The 20,230-nt window shown below is 39.0% G+C and overlaps 1 protein-coding gene and 2 long non-coding RNA genes across 4 annotated transcripts; all 3 read right to left on the bottom strand.

The window, feature by feature from the left end:
* Positions 1-6,367: 6,367 nt before the first annotated feature.
* LOC117294176 lies at positions 6,368-11,418 on the bottom strand. Its single transcript, XM_033776606.1, has 5 exons — positions 11,237-11,418; positions 9,762-9,863; positions 8,694-8,786; positions 7,619-7,713; positions 6,368-6,726 (listed from the first exon to the last, which is right to left on the bottom strand). Exons 1-5 carry the CDS (start codon positions 11,416-11,418, stop codon positions 6,704-6,706), a joined length of 495 nt encoding a protein of 164 aa, XP_033632497.1. The 3' UTR covers positions 6,368-6,703.
* A 98-nt stretch (positions 11,419-11,516) lies between these two features.
* Positions 11,517-12,738, bottom strand: LOC117306927. The gene is made up of 3 exons (XR_004521006.1): positions 12,703-12,738; positions 12,103-12,210; positions 11,517-11,616 (listed from the first exon to the last, which is right to left on the bottom strand). It is a non-coding gene; the product is annotated as an uncharacterized LOC117306927 (long non-coding RNA).
* Positions 12,729-16,950, bottom strand: LOC117306917. Of its 2 annotated transcripts, none has more exons than XR_004521005.1 (5): positions 16,876-16,950; positions 15,412-15,514; positions 14,569-14,677; positions 13,816-13,921; positions 12,729-12,801 (listed from the first exon to the last, which is right to left on the bottom strand). It is a non-coding gene; the product is annotated as an uncharacterized LOC117306917 (long non-coding RNA). The 2 variants fall into 2 exon arrangements; XR_004521004.1 differs by having other exon boundaries at positions 16,851-16,934.
* Positions 16,951-20,230: the final 3,280 nt, after the last annotated feature.

Genomic DNA, 20,230 nt, shown 5'->3' with positions numbered 1-20,230 from the left:
TAATAGTTCTAAATTCGACACACTTGATGAAGGTTCTGTAGTGTCTTCCACTAACTTTCCATAAAGTAAATTATGTTTTGAATAAAAATAAATTGTAAATGTTATTTGAATGAAATAGAAACATAACAGATTCTATGATGCGTTATATGCTTAAAAGTGTTAACTGTTATTTGTTTCTGTTAAAATAAATCTAACCACTAACATACACAAAAATAAATGAAATAAATTCCATGATTCAAATAAATATACTACCAAGTAACCACATGACAAAGTAACATGTTAAACTAACCACTAACATACACAAAAATAAATGAAATAAATTCCATGATTCAAATAAATATAGTACTAAATAACCACATGACAAAGTAACATGTTAAACTAACCACTAACATACACAAAAATAAATGAAATAAATTCCATGATTCAAATAAATATACTACTAAATAACCACATGACAAAGTAACATGTTAAACTAACCACTAACATACACAAAAATAAATGAAATAAATTCCATGATTCAAATAAATATACTACCAAGTAACCACATGACAAAGTAACATGTTAAACTAACCACTAACATACACAAAAATAAATGAAATAAATTCCATGATTCAAATAAATAAACTAACAATTAACCACATGACAAAGTAACATGTTGTTTTTTAACGAGTAAAAGAAAATTACAATTTGTAATTTATAGTAATTTTAAAAGAATTTTGTTATAGTTCTAAATTTGACACTACATGTAATTGATGAAGGTTCTGTATTGTCTTCTACTAACTTTTCATAAATTAAATTAGGTTTTGAATAAAAATAAATTAGTAATGTTACTTGAATGAAATAGAAACCTAACATGTGCGTTATAATGCTTAGAAATGTTAACTGTTATATGTTGTATTACTTCTGTAATCATAATTCATTAAGTGTAATAAAAACAAAATGAAATTGAAAGAGTTACACAAACACGTAATAGGATATCACTAGGCACTACAAGTTCATAAAATTTTGAGTAACGATGTCAAAGGAAATATTTTTTTACGAATAAGCGCTGGCGAGATCGAAGAGACGTTTATACGGGTCGATGCATCGATTGATTAAGCCGTGCGAAAAGACAGCCTCGTTTCTGGAAAGGTATCTTAGTATACAAGAACTGTGTTAAGAAAATAGATGATTTTCTGTGAATATTTAATCAGTGTTTTAAAAGTACAACATGTTTGTCAATTATACGCTTATATCAGTGTGTTTAAAAATGGACAATATGTTTATACGATTAATACGATTATACACTTATACGGGTCGAAGTATCAGTTAAATAAAGTCGTGCGAAAAGACAGCCTCGTTTCTAGAAAGTAATCTTGTAATACAATAACTGTGTTAAGAAAATAAAGACTTGATTTTCTGTGAATACTTAATCAGTGTGTTTAAAGGAAAATATGTTTATACGAATAATAAGATTATACGTTTATACGGGTCGATGCATCGATTGATTAAGCCGTGCGAAAAGACAGCCTCGTTTCTAGAAGGTATCTTGTAATACAAGAACTGTGTTAAGCAAATAAAGACATGATTATCTGTGAATATTTAATCAGTGTGTTTAAAGGTCAGCGAACGATCCTCTTTTGACTTGAACAAAAAATAAAGTTTGAGTTATCTTTGATATTGTAAAAAACAATTTTGTGTATTGTACTTTAAGAAATGTTCTCTTAATGAGGCATGTGTAGGAGGTGACGTTAATAAAATGTCAAGTCACAAGTTTATAAAATCTCGAGTAACGTCGGCGGTGTCGTTCGTATAAACAAGGGCTGCAGAAATTGAACGTTAATTCACAACTGGTACACAATCGATGCGTCTATTAAACCGCGTTATATGGCAGCCTCGCTTTAGATACGTAATGTTTAATACTTGAATTGTGACAATGGTGAATTTATGTTAAAATTTAAGTAAACTTTGATATTTTATAATAACTTTTATAAGAAGTAAGAATTATTACTTATTACTTACTTAAGTTTTTATTTTGCGACAACTTTGATCTTATTTTGGTCTTAATGAAGAAAAATGAGTAACTTATGTTAAAATTACGATAAATCTATAATTCTTTGCTTACTAATTTAGTTATACTTCAAATAAAGGACCTAAATTTGAGTTAAATTTACTTTGTAACTTTCTAATGTTAAACTACTTAAATGTTACATGTATTTAATCTTAATGGCCTTTATTTTAGTCTTCTATAAAGAAAACAAGTAACTTATGCTTAAGCAATTTGGTATAATTCTTACGCACTCAAATTCGCTGCTTAAATTACACTAATCATTATACTTGAACAAAAAACACCTAAATTTAAGTTAAATAGTTTTTATATTTTAATTGGTAACTTTCTTATGTTAAACTATTTAATTGGTACATGTATTTAGTATTAATAGCATTTAGCTTTACTCGTTAAACACAGTTGGTAATATTTGTATCCTTTATTTTTGTTCTGGAAATAAACCTTTATTTATCGTACACCAACTGACATGTCTTTATTCTATTTTTCTTCTTGTGACTCTTGCGAAGGTCAAAGGTCATAGGGTTCATCTCCCTTTTTTTTAATTTGACCTTTCCATTCTAAGGTTTAAATATTAGTTCCGAGCAATTTTTTTCAAGAGCCGCCGTAGTGCAGCGGGCTAGCTCACAGCCCCAGGGAATCCTGGAGCTGTGAGCAGGGTGGGTTCAAATCCCTCCAGGGACCCTTTTACCATTAAAAAAAGACTTTTTTTATAAATCTTGTAAAAATGTGCAGGGTTTGAACCGGGGACCTTCCACTCTGTAAGCACTCTCTCTCACTGCTGTGCTACTGAGCTGTTATAAAAATCTAACGGTTTTTGGAGTGATGAAGTTAAAAATGGCTGACTTAGAAAATATTTCAGAATTTATTTTCCCTGGCTCAACCCTTGGATTTCTAGCTGATCTGAAGGCTGACCAAGGGCCTACAAGGGCCTACCAAGGGCCTTGGAGCTTGGCTGGAGGAGTAAAATTTCTAAGTGCTGAGGGGCCAAGGAGGTTGCTGAGTGGGCTTGGCTGTTTGAGACTTAGAGATGGGGCTTGGGGTGATGGGCTGGGAGGATGCCGGGCAGTCAGTCAGTGGGCTAGGCTGATTGGGGTGAGGAGAGGAGTGATGGGCTGGTTGGGATGAGAGTTTGGGTGATGGGTTAGGACTTGTGAGGATGGGCTGGACTGGCTTGGATGAGGGGCTGGGTGATGGAACAGATGATGAGTTAGGGTTGGGGCTGGGGTGATGGTTGAAGTGATGGGTTAGGGTAAGGGATTGGGTGATGGTAGGAGTGATGGGCTGGGAGGATTGGGATGAGGGCTTGGGTGATGGTGGGAGTGATGGGTTAGGGTAAGGGATTGGGTGATGGTAGGAGTGATGGGCTGGGAGGATTGGGATGAGGGCTTGGGTGATGGTGGGAGTGATGGGTTAGGGTAAGGGATTGGGTGATGGTAGGAGTGATGGGCTGAGAGGATTGGGATGAGGGCTTGGGTGATGGTAGGAGTGATGGGTTAGGGTTGGGACTAGGGACATGGAGGTTGCTGAGTGTGCTGATGAGCAGGACCATTGATGGGGAATGACTGTATGGAGATATACATCATTGGGATTGGGTGTGGTCTAAAGGGGAGATGCTGGGTAGATTTAAGTATTGTTTATGGGCATATAGGTTCTTGGGACTTCACTGTAGTGTCGTATTGTTTTAACGGAACAGTTCGAATTGCATTAAAGGGATACAACTACATGTAACAAATATCTCGCAATATTGGTTTAAAGGTGTACAGGTATTATTTAAGTGTTAGGGAATTTGTTTCTTTTAATTGTAATGATGGTATAAGAAGTGGTTTAAGTTTTTAAAGGTGTGGTACTTTCTGGACTAAAGGGGCTCAGTTTATATTAAAGGAACATTTTTTATTTAATTGTAATGATGGTATAAGTGGTAGTTAGGGTTTTAAAGGTGTGGTACTTTCTGGAGTAAATGGGTTCATTTTATATTAAAGGAACTTGTTTTATTTAATTGTAATAATGGTATAAGTGGTAGTTAGGTTTTAAAAGGTGTGGTACTTTCTGGAATAAAGGGGTTCATTTTATGTTAAAGGAGCTTGTTTTATTTAATTGTAATAATGGTATAAGTGGTAGTTAGGGTTTTAAAGGTGTGGTACTTTCTGGAGTAAATGGGTTCATTTTATATTAAAGGAACTTATTTTATTTTATTGTTATGATGGTATAAGTGGTATAAGGTTTTTAAAGGTGTAGTATTTTCAGGATTAAAGGGGCTCATTTTATATTAAAGGAACTTGTTTAATTTAAATGTTATGATGGTATAAGTGGAAGTACGGTTTTTAAAGGTGTGGTACTTTCTGGATTAAAGGGACTCATTTTATATTAAAGGAACTTGTTATTTAAATGTAATGACGGTATAAGGAGTGGTTTAAGTTTTTAAAGGTATTGTACTTTGGGATTAGAGGAGAACAAATGTATTGTTCAAACTTTGCTCAATAGAATACATCTTGTGCTTTAATTAAGTTCTATGTCTTCCCTAATTAATTCAACAATAAACATAAGTACAAGTATATCACAACAAAATAAGAGAATAAATAGATGTTTTGCTTCATTTAAATAGTTATTTTATTTGACAACTCCAAATAATATACTATAAACAATACAATTTTAAGGTTATTATAAAACCAATAGCTTTACTGTACTTTGTAAATGAACTAGCCTGAAAAACAGAATCTTGTGAAAAGTGATATTTTATCTACTGGACACAATACCTTTGATACACTATTTTTGAGTTATCTCATTTATCAATAAATAAACAACACTGCTAAGCTGTTACAACTAATTTTGTGCATTAATTTATGCTGATTTCACGTAGTTTGTGGAAGGTTGGTTTCTGTCCACATGGTAATGTTTTACTTTTCTGGTACTTTTGTTTTAGTTAATTGAGAAAAGTAATCTCAATTAGTACAATTGTCATCTAATTAAATGTTCCCATTAAAAGGCTTTAACAAAAATTGTCAGACTTACACAACAGTCTGTATACACCATGTTCACTTAATTAAATTAAACTTGCCCCAAAACAGAACTACTTTCTTTACACAATAAATGTGTGCCAACAAAAGGTCAACAATGACTTAGGGATGAGTTTGTGAGACTTGTATGTCAACAGTAAGAGAACTTTCTATGAAAAAATTATAATATTTAAACAAAATTGTGTAAATTCCTAATAAAAACACAAAAGGATGACTTACTTCTTTAAATAAGTTCAACGTCAATGGTTTACTAGAGCCACAGAGCCAAAACATTTGAAGGGCATTGTTTTACAGAATGTGAGTTTTTTAATTAAAAACAATTATTGTAAATACTGACATGGGTAAACCATGATTCATTGATGTGTAAGATGTACAGATGTAAAGGCACTGGACACTATTGGTAACTACTTATAATAATTGTTAGTATCAAAACTTTCTAGGCCATGAGCACTGGAGAGATGTTTTAATATGGTAAAATGGCTCTCTCTGAAGTAACGTAGTTTTTTTTAGAAAGAGGTAATATCACTCAAATAATAAAAGACGTCAGGTCTGAAGACTTTTATTATGCATCTGAAATCAACAAGGGTGTTTTTTTTTACATTATTCTCTTGAAACTTCGATGACCAATTGAGCCCAACAGGTTTTATAATTTGGGATACACCAAGTGAGATAATAAATGTGTCCAGTGCCTTAAAGCCATTTGATGTTTCCATTTATATGCACTGCACTTCTCAAACTCATACACTTGAAGATAACAGTAATAATAATAATAATAATAATAATAATAAGTCTTGTAATGCGCACATATCCACCCCTGCTGGGTGTTCAAGGCGCAGTGACAGTTATTGGCTATAGACGATGTGACCAGTGACATCACTTAAAACTGTTTAACTCTGTCGTATCAAATAATTCATTTTAAACAGTAACGCATTCCAATCTTTGATCTTCTATATACATATCCTACATCTGTAAACCTTATTAAAGGCAGTAGACACTAATTGGTAATTACTCAAAATTGTTATTAGCATAACACCTTACTTGGTAACAAGCAATTGAGAGCTGTTGATAGTATAATACATTGTGAGAAACCCTCTGAATTTTCCATGAATTTGATTGCGAGATCTCAGAATTAGATTTTGAGGTTTCGAAATCATGCAACTTTAAGCACACAACTTAGTGTGACAAGGGGTTTTTCCTTTCATTGTTATTGAGCTCAAACTTTCACAGGTTTGTTAATGCATGCATATGTTGAGATACACCAAGTGAGAAGACTGGTCTTTGACAACTAGCAATAGTGTCCAGCGTCTTTAATTAATGACTTAAATAGTTTTAAAAAGGGGTATTGTTAATCAAAACTTGTTTATATTTTTTAAGTCTGTTATCAATCTGTAGGGAAAACCATTCATTTGGGTTAGGCTGATGCCAGCATGAAGTCCCCAAAATGTTGTGGCATGTGGCGTATAGGGGTGCCGTCTGTAAAAGTGCTGCAAACACAGCCCACTTTTTTAATGTTAGTGTAACCACCGGGATGTTAAATACCTCTATTGTAACCCTCAAACATCTAAACAGGTGCAGGATGGGAAGACAGCGGGTAGATGGTAAGCACTTGTAGGTCTCAGACACAAACACTTTGGATGAGCATTCATTGGAGAATGGCACGCATTTCTAGAGAGAGGAGAAATGAAAATCATTGTCAAGAAATGCTAGTCATCTGGGCAACCAATGGCAATTCATCTAGGCAGCCAGTGCAATCTGGGCAACAATCGCATGCAACGCGGCAACCAAGGGCATACGATTAGACAGCTATTGCCAATGATATGGGCAACCAATGCCAGAGTCATCTGGGAAACCATTACCATTGCCATGTACCAAGTACAACCATTGCCCTACATCTGGGTAAAAACACCATTCAGGTCACCTTGGCAATCACTGTAATTCGTCTGGGCAACCATATGTCAATCATCTGGGAAACCACTACAATCTAGGCAACAATTGCTAGTCATCTAGCTGGGCAACCATTGCCATACATCTAGGCAGCAATTGCTAGTTATTAGGGCAATCGTTACAATTGATCTTGGCAACCATGGCCATTTATCTGGGCAATCATTGCCGTACACGTGGGACACCATTGCAATCTGGGCAACAATGCCATGCATCTGGGCAACAAAGGGCATACAAGCAGGCAACCATTGTCAATATATGGACAACCAATGCATGTCACCTGGGCATCACTGTGATTTATCTGGGCAACCATTTATGTGAATCATCTGGGCAACCACTACCACACATCTAGGCAACAACTGAAAGTCATCTAGCTGGGCAACCATTGCCATACATCTAGGCAGCAATTGCTAGTTATCAAGGGCAACCATTGCAATTAATCTTGGCAACCAAGGCCATTTATCTGGGCAATCATTGCCATACATCACCTGGGCAACTTTGGTAATTGATTGAGCACCCATTGCCGTATACAAGGAAACCATTGCCATCATCAAGGCAACCATTGCCAATGATCGATCTGGGCAAATGAACCAATCCAAAAAGGGGTTTTACATACCTATGTTGTGTAGATGGTTGATGGATGATAGGGCAGGCACTTGCAGGTCTCTGACACCATTACTTTGTGTATTCATCCAAGAAAGGCACGCATTTCTAAAAAAGGGAAAATGAAATCAAGGTTGAGATTTAATTCAACTGGGCAACTATAGCTTGTTCTCTTGGCAACCATTAACAATGATTTGGGCAACCATTGCCAAACATCTGGGCAATCATTGCCAGTCATCTTGGCCACCATTGTCATAAATCTGGGCATCCATTACATTATGGGGCAACCAATGCTAGCCATCTGGGCACCCATAATGCCATTTATCTTGGACACCATTGCAATCTGGGCAACAATGCCATGCATCTGGGGAACAAAGGGCATACAAGTAGGCAACCATTGTCAATAATATGGGCAACATGCCATTCCTTTGGGCAACCCTTGCCAGACAACTGTACAACCACTGCCATTCAACGAGGCAACCATTTGCCCTACATCTAGGGAGCCTCTGCCATTTATCTGGGCAATAATTGCCGACATTATTTGTGCAACGATTGCCTAGAACTGGGACACCATTGCCATTCATCTGAGCAATTACTGCCAGTCAAAAGGACAATGTCAAAAGTTACTAGTTATCAGGGCAACCATTGCAACCGATCTTGGCAACCAAGGCCATTTATCTGGGCAATCATTGCCGTACACCTGGGACACCATTGCAACCTGGGCAACAATGCCATGCATCTGGGCAACAAAGGGCATACAAGTAGGCAACCATTGTCAATAATATGGAAAACCAATGCATGTCACCTGGCCATCACTGTAATTCATCTGGGCGACCATATGTCAATCATCTGGGCAACTTGTCATTCATCTGGGCATCATGTGCCTTAAATCTGGGCAACTATTGCTATAGTTATCAGGGCAACCATTGCGATTGATCTTGGCAACCGAGGCCATTTATCTGGGCAATCATTGCCATACACCTGGGCAACTTTTGTAATTGGTTGAGCAACCATTGCCGTATACAAGGCAACCATTGCCAATGATCGATCTGTGCAAATGAACCAATCCAAAATGGGATTTGACATACCTGTTGTGTAGATGGTTGATGGATGATGGGGCAGGCACTTGCAGGTCTCTGACACCATTCCTTTTTGTATTCATCCAAGAAAGACAAGCATTTCTAAAAAAGGGAAAATGACATCAAGGTTGAGATTTAATTCAACTGGGCAACTATAGCTCGTCCCCTTGGCAACCATTACCATTATCTAGGCAACAATAGCAATACAACAGATCAATAATTGACAATGATTTGGGCAACCATTGCAAAACATCTGGGCAACCATAGCCAGTCATCTTGGCAACCATTACCTTTCATTGGGGTAACCATTGCCAATCACCTGGGAATCCATTGCCATAGATCTGGGCATCCATTACCATACATTATGGGGCAACCAATGCTAGCCATCTGGACACCCACACTGCCATTTATCTGGGACACCATTGCAATCCGGGCAACAATGCCATGCATCTGGGAGAACAAAGGGCATACAAGTAGGCAACCATTGTCAGCAATATGGGCAACATGCCATTCCTTGGGGCAACCCTTGCTATACAACTGTACAACCACTTCTATTCAACGAGGCAACCATTTGCCCTACATCTGGGGAGCCTCTGCCATTTATCTGGCATCATTACCATTTATCTGGGCAATAATTGCCAGTTATAAGGTCAACCATTGCAACTGATCTTGGCAACCATGGCCATTTATCTGGGCAATCATTGCCATACACCTGCATCAATGCCATGCATCTGGGCAATAAAGGGCATACAAGTAGGCAACCATTGTCAATATATGGACAACCATTGCATGTCACCTGGCATCATTGTAATTCATCAGGGCAACCATTTATGTCAATCATCAGGGCAACCAATGTCATTCATTAGGGCAACCATTACCATGCATCTAGGCAACCATTGCTAGTCATCTGGGCAACCATTGCTAGTCATCTGGGCAACCATTGCCAAACATCTGGGCAACTATTGCTAGTTATCAGGGCAACCATTGCTAGTCATCTGGGCAACCATGGACATTTTTCTGGGCAATCATTTTCATACACCTGGGCAACTATGGTAATTAATTTTTTATTTTACGTACCTATGATGTGTAGGTGGTACATGCATGACTGGGTAGATGGTAGGCACTTGCAGGTCTCTGACACCAACACTTTGTGTATTCATCCAAGGATGGCACGCATTTCTTTAAAAAAGGGAAAATGAAATCAAGGTTGAGATTTAATTCAACTGGGCAACTATAGCTTGTCCTTTTGGCAACAATTACCATTATTTAGGCAACAATAGCAATTAAACAGCACAACCATTGACAATGATCTGGGCAACCATTGCCAGTCATCTTGGCAACCACTACCATTAATCTGGCCATCCATTGCCATACATTTGGGCAACCAATGCTAGCCATCTGGGCAACCATATTGCCATTATCTTGGACACCAACGAATCTGGGCAACAATGTCATGCATCTGGGCAACTATTGCATGTCACCTGGGCAATCACTGTAATTCATCTGGGCAACCATAATTATATCAATCATCAGGGCAACCAATGTCATCCATCTGGGCAACCATTGCTATTCATCTGGGCAACCCTTGCCAATGATGTGGGCAACAAACCAATCAAAAATGGGATTTTACATACCTATAGTGTAGATGCTACATGGATGACTGGGTAGATGGTAGGCACTTGCAGGTCTCTGACACCATTACTTCATGTATTCAACCAGCAATGTCATGAATTTCTAGAAGGGGAGAAAAGAAATCAAGATTGAGATTAAATTCATCTGGGCAACTAAAGCTAGTCCTCTTGGCAACCACCATCATCTAGGTAACAATATCCATACAACTGAGCAACCATTGCAAACCATCAAGGCAACCATTGCCAATCACCTGGGCAACCATTGCCAATCATCTTGGCAAACCATTGCCATAAATCTGGGCATCCATTGCCATACATTGGGGCAACCAATGCTAGCCATCTGGGCAACCATTATTGCCATTCGTCTGGGACACCATTGCTATCTGGGCAACAATGCCATGCATCTGGGGAACAAAGGGCATACAAGTAGGCAACCATTGTCAATAATAGGTGCAACCAATGCCATTCCTTTGGGCAACCCTTGCCATACAACTGTACAACCACTGCCATTAAACGGGGTAACCTTTTGCCCAACATCTGGGGAGCCTCTGCCATCTATCTGGCAATCATTACCATTCATCTGAGCAATAATTGCCAGTCATTTGTGTACAATTGCCCTAGACCTTGGACACCATCGCCAATCATCTGAGCAATTACTGCCAGTCAAAAGGGCAACTATTGTCTGCTGGGCAACCATTGACCCATTAACAGGGCAATCATTGCAAGTCATTTGTGCAACCATTGTCAGTCATGTAGTCCTACAGTCATGGTCAACAATAAAAGTACAGTCATCTGTACGATCGCCACATACATCTGGGCAACCATTGCCAGTCATCTGGCCAACCGTTATCATACATATGGGCAAACATTACAAAACAACTGAGCACCGATTGACAATGATCTGGGCAACCAATGTTCTACATCTGACCAAAAACTGCAATCTGGGCAACATTGCCATACATCTGGGCGACCATCCATACATCCTGGCAGCAATTGCCGACATCTGGGCAACCATTGCTAGTTATAAGAGCAACCATTGCAATTGATCTTGGCAACCATTGCCATTTATCAGGGCAATCATTGCCATACACCTGGGCAACCATTGCAATTGATCGTGCAACCATGGCCATACATCAAGGCTACCATTGCCAATGATCAGGGCAATGAATTAATGAAAAATGGGATTTTACATTACATGTTGTGTAGATGCTACATGGATGACTGGGTAGATAGATGGTAGGCACTTGCGCAGGTCTCTGACTCCATTACTTTGTGTATTCATCCAAGAATGGCACGCATTTCTAGAAAGGGGAGAAATGAAATCAAGGTTGAGATTTAATTCATCTGGGCAACTATAGGTTGTCCTCTTGGCAACCATTACGATTATCTAGGGAACTTTAGCCATAAAACAGAGTAACTATTGACAATGATCTGGGCAACCATTGTAAAACACCTGGGCAACTATTGCCATACAACTAGGCAACCATTGTCTATCATCTGGGCAACCATTGCCATACAACTGGGCAACCATTGTCTATCATCTGGGCAACCATTGCCATACAACTGGGCAACCATTGCCATACAACTGGGCAACCATTGTCTATCATCTGGGCAACCATTGCAATACAACTGGGCAACCATTGTCTATCATCTGGGCACCTGTGGTGACACTAGAAAAATATTCTCAAAATAAGTTGTTTTTTTGTTCTTGTTTCAAGAATATAATTTTTAGCAGTGCAATTAAACCCTTCAAAAAAAGTAATGTAATTACAAGGAATTTTACATACCTACGTTGTGTTGACGGTCGATGGATGGCTGGGTAAATGGTAGTAGGCACTTGCAGGTCTACAACACAAACACTTTGAATTGGTATTCATCGGATAATGGCACCATTTCTAGACAGTGGACAAATGAGAATTGTTAAATTGTGTGAAAACATTGTTGAGATTTAATTCATCTACCTGGGCAACTAGCCAGTCCTCTTGGCAACCAAAGACAGTCATCTGGGCAACCATTGCCACACCACTAATTAACCATTGACAACCTTCTGGGCAACCATTGACATTAAGTCTGGGAAACCAATGCCAGTCATTTGGGCAACCATTGCCATACACAGGGCAACCATTGCCAGTTATCTGGACAACCTTTGCCATGTGATGGAACAAGCAATGCAAGTCGTCTGGGCAAACATTTCGTCATTCACTGAGCAAGCATATCTGGGCAACCAAAGGCATACATTATTGGCAACCATTGCCAAACATGTGGGCAACTATTGACAAACATCTAGGCATTAACTGCCAGTCTTCTTTGCAACCTTTGTCAATCATCAAAGCAACTAAGTGATCTGGGCAACTAAACAAAATTAACCATCTTGGAATTTTACATACCTGTGTTGTGTAGATGGTCGATGGATGACTGGGTAGGCACTTGCAGGTCTCTGACACAAACACTTTGGATGGGTACTCATCAGAGAATTACACGCATTTCTAGAAAGGGCACAAATGAAAATGTCAAAATTATGTAAAACATGCTTGATATTTAATTCATCTGGGCAACTATGTTAGTCAGTCCTCTTGGCAACCATTGCCATACAACTGAGCAACCATTGACAAGGATCTGGGCAACCATTGCCATACATCTGGGCAACCAATGACAGTCATTTTGAACAACGATGGTTATACATCAAAGCAACCACTGCCAGTCATCTGGGCAGCCATTTACACAACTATTTAACAATTGACACTGTTATACCTCGGTAACAAACTGTGAAGTTTGATTGGTCGAGAACCAATCATGTGACGCGCATCAAAAACGCATGTTACATGGCTCGATGGGCCGGGTAACATTAAAAGTGATGTACACCGGTGTACATCACCTTGATCGTTCCCAGCGTTGGTCGATTTCCAGCGCTGTGTACGAAACAACCGCGGGTTTGAGGGAATTGCTTGTTAAACAATGAATAGTCCGTCTTAATAATGTTTGAAGATGACAACAGAACTTCGAGAAGAACAGAACTTCGAGAAGAGGAATAACAATTATACAATTGTTGCATGCTTCGACTGGGGTCCATGGGTTTTGTACAGCCTCGAGGGAAAATGGCACCCTCGGCTTCGCCTCAAGTGCCATTTCCCCTCGGGTGTACATAACGCCATGGACCCCGTCACAGCGTGCAACAATTGTATAATGTTATGGGCAACCATTGCAGTTACATCTGGTAAACCAATGCCAGTCATTTGGGCAACCATTGCCATACACAGGGCAACCATTGCCAGTTATCTGGGCAACCTTTGCCATGCGATGGAACAAGCAATGCCAGTCATCTGGGCAAACATTTTGTCATTCACGAGGCAAGCATCTGGGCAACTAAAAGGCACACATTATTGCCCAACATCTAGGCATTAACTGACAGTCCTCTGGGCAACCTTTGCTATTCATCAAAGCAACCAAGTGAGCTGGGCAACTAAAAAGTTTTTAAAGTAACCAAAAGGAATTTTACATACCTATGTTGTGTAGATGGTCGATGGATGATTGGGTAGATGGTAGGCACATGCAGGTCTCTGACACCATTACTTTGGATGGGTACTCATCAGAGAATTACACGCATTTCTAGAAAAGGCACAAATGAAAATGTCAAAATTATGTAAAACATGCTTGATATTTAATTCATCTGGGCAACTAGCCAGTCCTCTTGGCAAAACCATTGCCATCATCATGGCAACCAGTGCCATACAATTGAGCAAACATTGGCAAGGATCTTGTCAACAGTTGCCATACAACTGAGCAACCATTGACAATAATCTTGGCAACCACTGCCATACATCGGGGCAACTATTGCCAGTCATCTAGGCAACCATACCAAAAAAAACATATTAACCAATGCCAGTCATTTGGGCAACCAGCCATACTTTTATTAGGGCAACTCTTGCCAGCCATCTGGGCAACCATTATATAACTGATTAACCATTGACAAAGTTATGGGCCCACATTGCCAATGATATGGGCAACCATTGCCAATGATATGGGCAACCAATGCCAGTCATTTGAACAACTATTGTCATATATCTGGGCAACCGTTGTGATACATCTGGGCCACCATTGCCCTAAATCTGGGCATTACCTGCCAGTCATCTGGGAACCCAAAGTCTTACATATGGACAACCATTGTCATATACCTGGGCAACCTTTGCCATTCATCTGGGCTATCTTTTAACCCTTCAAAAAAGTGATGCAACAGCGGGAGGAATTGTACATACTTATAATGTTGTGTAGATGGTCGATGGATGACCGGGTAGATGGTAGGCACTTGCAGGTCTACTACACAAACCCTTTGGATGGGTTCTCTTCGGAGAATGGCACACATTTCTAGAAAGAGCACAAATGAAAATGTCGAAACCATATAAAACAGGGTTAAGATTTAATTCATCTGGGCAACTAGCCAGTCCCCTTAGCAACCATTGCCATCATCCAGGCAACCATTGCCATACAACTATAGCAACCATTGACAAGGATCTGGGCAACCATTGCCATACATCTGGGCAACCAATGACAGTCATTTCGGCAACGATTGTCATACATCAAAGCAACCACTGCCAGTCATCTGGGCAGCCATTGCCAGTTACCCGGACAACCATTGCCATACTATGGGGCAAGCAATGCAAGTCACATGGCAAAAGTATCGTCATTCACTGAATTACATGCATTTCTAGAAAGGGCACAAATGAAAGATTCTAAATCGTGTAAAAACATTGTTTTTAATTCAGCTGGGCACACAACTATTTGACAATTGACTATGTTATGGGCAACCATTGCAATTACATCTGGGAAACACGCCAGTCATTTGGGCAACCATTGCCATGCATTAGGGCAACCATTGACATTCATCCGGGCAAATTGCCACATGCATACACTGGGGCAAGCAATGCAAGCGATCTGGGCAAACATATCGCCATTCACTGGGCAACCATTACAAGCATCCTGTTAACCAAGGGCATTGCTATACATTTGGGCAACCTTTCTCATTCATCAAAGCAACCATTGCCGATGATCTGGGCAACTAAAAAGTTTTAAAGAGTATTGTAACAAGGAATTTTTCTTACCTAAGTTTTGTAGATGGTCGATGGAGGATTAGGTAGATGGTAGGCACTTGCAGGTCTCTGACACTAACACTTTGGATGGGTATTCATCGGATGGCACGCATTTCTAGAAAGAAAAAAAAATGAACATTTCTAAATCATGAAAAATATGCTTGAGATTTAATTCATCTGGGCAACTAGCCAGTCCTCTTGACAACCATTGCCGCCATCCAGGCAACCGTTGCCATATAACTGAACAACGATTAACACAAATTTGGGCAACCATCGCCATACATCTGGGCAACCATGAATGACAGTCATTTGGGCACCCATTGCATGTAAGTCATGCTGGGCATCTATTTTATGATCAGTCAACCTGGCAACCATTAACAATGATGAGTAACCATTGCCATACATCTGGGCAACTAATGGCTGTAATTTGGGCAATCATTACCATTCACCAGGTTATTTACTTCTGCCAGTCTATGGCAACCTTTTATATATCTGGGCAACCTTTGCCATTCATCTGGGCAAACATTGCCATCTGGCTGGGCAACAAAAAAGTCCGCCAATTATTAGTAGCAGTGAAATAAAGTGCTCAAAATTAGTTTTTGTCGGGATCCCGACAATATATCATGTGACCAATTCTTATGTGTTTTATAAGAAACGTTTTAAATGTTTGTCATCGTTCCTGACCATTAAAAGTAAAATGGAAACTTTGTTTGCGTTAGAGCGGGTGATACTCTTTGAAATACCATTCACTCAAATAAATCTATTTTTTAATGTTTGGGGCCAAAAATCTGACATAGCATCTCTAAGGAGTTATGACCATTTGAAGGTGTTCATTGCTTCAGCTCATTCAACTGGAACCAATGACATATATCAGATATATAGTTTGTTTTTTTGTTGAAACAACTTCTGATGGTGTGTTGTTGTTCAAATTCTCTTCCTTCCTCTATGTTAAATTTTCTAATAAATTTTTAATAAAGTCCAGAGGCCAAAAATTTTCAACCTACCTCATGGTTCAACATTAGCCCCACTTGTGTGGCCAAGGATAGCTGAATAGGATTCAGCTATCCTAGGCCACACAAGTGGGGCTAGTTTCAACATGTAAAAACCTTCACCATTTTCTTTATAAAGACCCTTATTTGGATACAATTCCAAAACACCAAAAAGCACAAACAAAGTCACGTAAGACCAATGGCCACCTTCGACCATGCGTGGATAATTTACTGCCAATGCCAAAATTAATCATTGAGCAAGACCAAGATGCCAGCGAGACAAAACCGCTGCCGGGGCGCAGTGCGAAATCTCCCGGTTAAGAATTCCAGTGCAAGGCCGGTCACACATGCGGCTTTTAAACTTACCGCCTCTGTCAAAGAACCCCCAAATATCTCCAAATTATGAGAACCATAAACAGTGTCACCACTTTCATTCTCAAGACAAGAACCTCATCAACTCACCATTGCACATTTTAAGTAGTTTTACCTTCGAAACTGCGGTAAAACGCAGCCATTTCTGGAGCAAACGACACAGAGACTTCTATCTGTCAGCCATGTTTTCTTCGAGGTAACGCGTCGTGTACGTACAGCGGGCGGGCCCTCAACCGTTGTCAGGAATTACAGAGCTTTCTTATTGCACAACAAAGAACCGCATTCTCTTCGGATTATCTTACTATACCATATTTGGAAGCTATCTTTCAAGACTCAACGGTTGAGACTATTAATGTTGGTATATGGGGATCATTTACGTGCAACTGAAAAGAATGGGGTGCACTCGTTTCAATCACTGCTATAAACCCGGCAGGGAACATGCCTTTGATTTTTGAAGTAAAAAGCATTGCCCCTTGAAGAGAATCGGAAGACCCGGTTGATAACCTCAGTGATTAAAGGTAGGCCTATGGGGAATTCAGAAGGTAGGCCTAAGATTACCCGCCTTGTAATAAACACATCTTAAAGGCAGTGGACACTATTGGTAATTGTTAAAGACTAGCCTGCACAGTTGGTGTATCTCAACATATGCATAAAATAACAAACCTGTGAAAATTTGAGCTCAATCGGTCATCGAAGTTGCAAGATAATAATGAAAGAAAAATAATCCTTGTCACAAGAAGTTGTGTGCGTTTAGATGGTTGATTTCGAGACCTCAAGTTCTAATTCTGAGGTCTCGAAATCATATTCGTGGAAAACTACTTCTTTCTCGAAAACTATGGCACTTCAAAGGGAGCCGTTTATCACAATGTTTTAAACCATCAACCTCTCCCCATTACCCGTCACCAAGAAAGGTTTTATGCTAATGATTGTTTTGAGTAATTACCAATAGTGTCCACTGCCTTTAAGGATGACTGAGAGTAGGGACGATTATTTTGAAAATGTTGGGTAGTGAGAAATGTTCATATTATTGGTATTAGACAGACATACAAAAAGTGTTCCACAGGTCCTCAGTAATAACGACAACTCCTTTTGCATTAGTGTAAATTTGTTCCTTTCTGATTAAAGCTGTATTTCGAATTTGAGATTTTATGGTAGCCCCTTTTAGATATAACTGTGTTATTTTATTCATCTTTATTGTTAATACCTTTTTTATTCAGTCGTTTGATAATGTTTATTCAGTTGTTACAGTACATGTAAAACATCAACAATTATCCTTAGGCATCATAATAAAATTCAACAAATTCCTTAAAAATTAAGATTTAAAATTAAGACCAGTAATGAAATACTTCTCACTTTCTTCTTGTACACCCAGCACATCATTTTGACGTTATTGATATTATCAACAACTTTAATATGGTGGTGGGATCGACTGCTGCGAGAGGGCGCAATTCGTAGCCAGTGGTTGCACCTTAAAAGGCAGTGGACACTATTGGTAATTACTCAAAATAATTATTTGCATAAAACCTTTCTTGGTGACGAGTAATGGGGAGAGGTTGATGGTATGACACATTGTGAGAAACGGCTCCCTCTGAAGTGGAGTAGTTTTCGAGAAAGAAGTAAAAATCCACGAATTTGATTTCGAGACCTCAGATTTAGAACTTGAGGTCTCGAAATCAACCATCGCACACAACTTCGTGTGACAAGGGTTATTTTTCTCTCATTATTATCTCGCAACTTCGACGACCGATTGAGCTCAAATTTTTTACAGGTTTGTTATTTTATGCATATGTTGAGATACACCAAATGAGAAGACTGGTGTTTGACAATTACCGATAGTGTCCAATGTCTTTAAACACAAATTACTCTTAGAGCAACGATATAAACCATGTAACCTGTTTAAAAAACAAAATGGCATAGAACATTCCAGGGCCTTTCTGGCAGGCAAGATATCGCAATAGTCATAAGGGGTAATTTAACATACATAATTTCCACATAAATTCAAGTGTAGATAAAGCTGAACAAGTCTTGAGATGTGCCCATTTTGGCTGGCATAATAAAACCACCTCCGTGTGTACACACAGAGGGCGCTATTCGTAGTTTGACGTTGACACGTCCTACTTAATTGGAATATTATCAAAATTAATTGTTTACCATGCAATGTCTAGCTCATTAAGTACCACTACAGTACAAACTAATTACCTTAAATGTTTCTATGGCAACCCCTCAATGCAGCCAAGGAAACTGTGTCGGGCTCGGGAAAACTTGTTATTGAGAGCCTTGATGTTCCCATGGAAACGGGTTTTATCGTCCGTTGAAAGCAATTGTAGGTGTAAAAATACCACAGGGACGCCATTTTGCCGATATTGTTAATGGCTGTTCGGTACAGTTTTTACCTGAAGGGCAAATTAATCACCAACTGTGGGGGCCGATTTGAATATTTCACTTTTTGGCCTAGCTGTTTCAATGGAACTTTAAAAAAGGTTATTTCTTCAAGTTCATTTGAATCGCTTGGCTTCATGGTGACATGGCGGAGATCATTCGAAAGACCTCTTTTGTATCAAACACTTTAGGTTCTGCCACAGAAAGTCTTTAATATTTCTCCGGGAATCATTAGGAATCAACAGTGCAGTGTGGTTTATGAGGTAGACAAAATTTGCATGGTGTGAACAGACAGAAATGACAACGGGCAAAATTTAATTTAAAGACACTGGACACTATTGGTAATATTGTCAAAGTCAACATATGAATAAAATAACAAACCTGTGAAAATTTGAGCTCATATTGGTCGTCGAAGTTGCGAGATAATAATGTAAGAAAAAAACATTGTCACACGAAGTTGTGTGCTTTCAGACGCCTGATTTCGAGACCTCAAAATCTAATTCTGAGGTCTCGAAATCAAATTCGTTTCTCGAAAACTACGTAACTTCAGAGGGAGCCGTTTTCACAGTGTTTTATACTATCATCAGCTCCCCATATACTTGTTACCCAGCCCAGTTTATCTAACAGACATAAGTCTGCCAGTACCATGGCAGCCCAGTGAGTGGTTCCAGAGCGAAGAGAATTTCCCGCCTGTGTTCCTGAGAATATCGTCTGCCTCACTGACGAGATATAGAAGGTCACCGATTACCCTTAAGTGCGTACTTGACACTTAGTGGAGTGCGATGAATGTATTAATACAAAGTGGTTTTTCATCGATAGATAAAAGCAAAGTAACAATATACAGATTAAGGGTGTTACCCATTAATATTAAAGTCTGATTTGGAACACCAAGCCCGAAAGCATGATATTCTATTGTGTTTGTTATTGGACTACATTACCCTTTTTATTATAAACACAATAAATGTTACCATTTTTAAAAGCCAGTTATTAAAAGAAGGAGTTTCCTTAGCCCTTATAATCCTAACCCTGACCAGGGCCACATCCCTGAACCCAACCCTAACCTTAATCTTAACACTAACCTTATCCAAAAT

The sequence above is a fragment of the Asterias rubens genome, chromosome 1 (genome assembly GCF_902459465.1).
Source record: "Asterias rubens chromosome 1, eAstRub1.3, whole genome shotgun sequence".
Classification (NCBI taxonomy): Eukaryota; Metazoa; Echinodermata; class Asteroidea; order Forcipulatida; family Asteriidae; genus Asterias; species Asterias rubens.
The sequence above is the reverse complement of the archived record's forward strand: the minus strand, read 5'-3'. Positions and strand labels throughout refer to the sequence as shown.

What these genes read in the sequence shown, in the direction of transcription:
- LOC117294176 (XM_033776606.1), bottom strand. Translation starts at nt 11,418, where the DNA reads ATGGTTGCCCAGGTGTATGGCAATGATTGCCCTGATAAATGGCAATGG. An exon ending in ATTGCAGTTTTTGGTCAGAT is followed by an intron (nt 9,864 to 11,236) that starts GTAGAACATTGG and finishes CCTTTTTTAAAG; the next exon opens with AAATGCGTGCCATCCTTGGA. An exon ending in CAACCATCTACACAACATAG is followed by an intron (nt 6,727 to 7,618) that starts GTATGTAAAACC and finishes TCCTCTCTCTAG; the next exon opens with AAATGCGTGCCATTCTCCAA.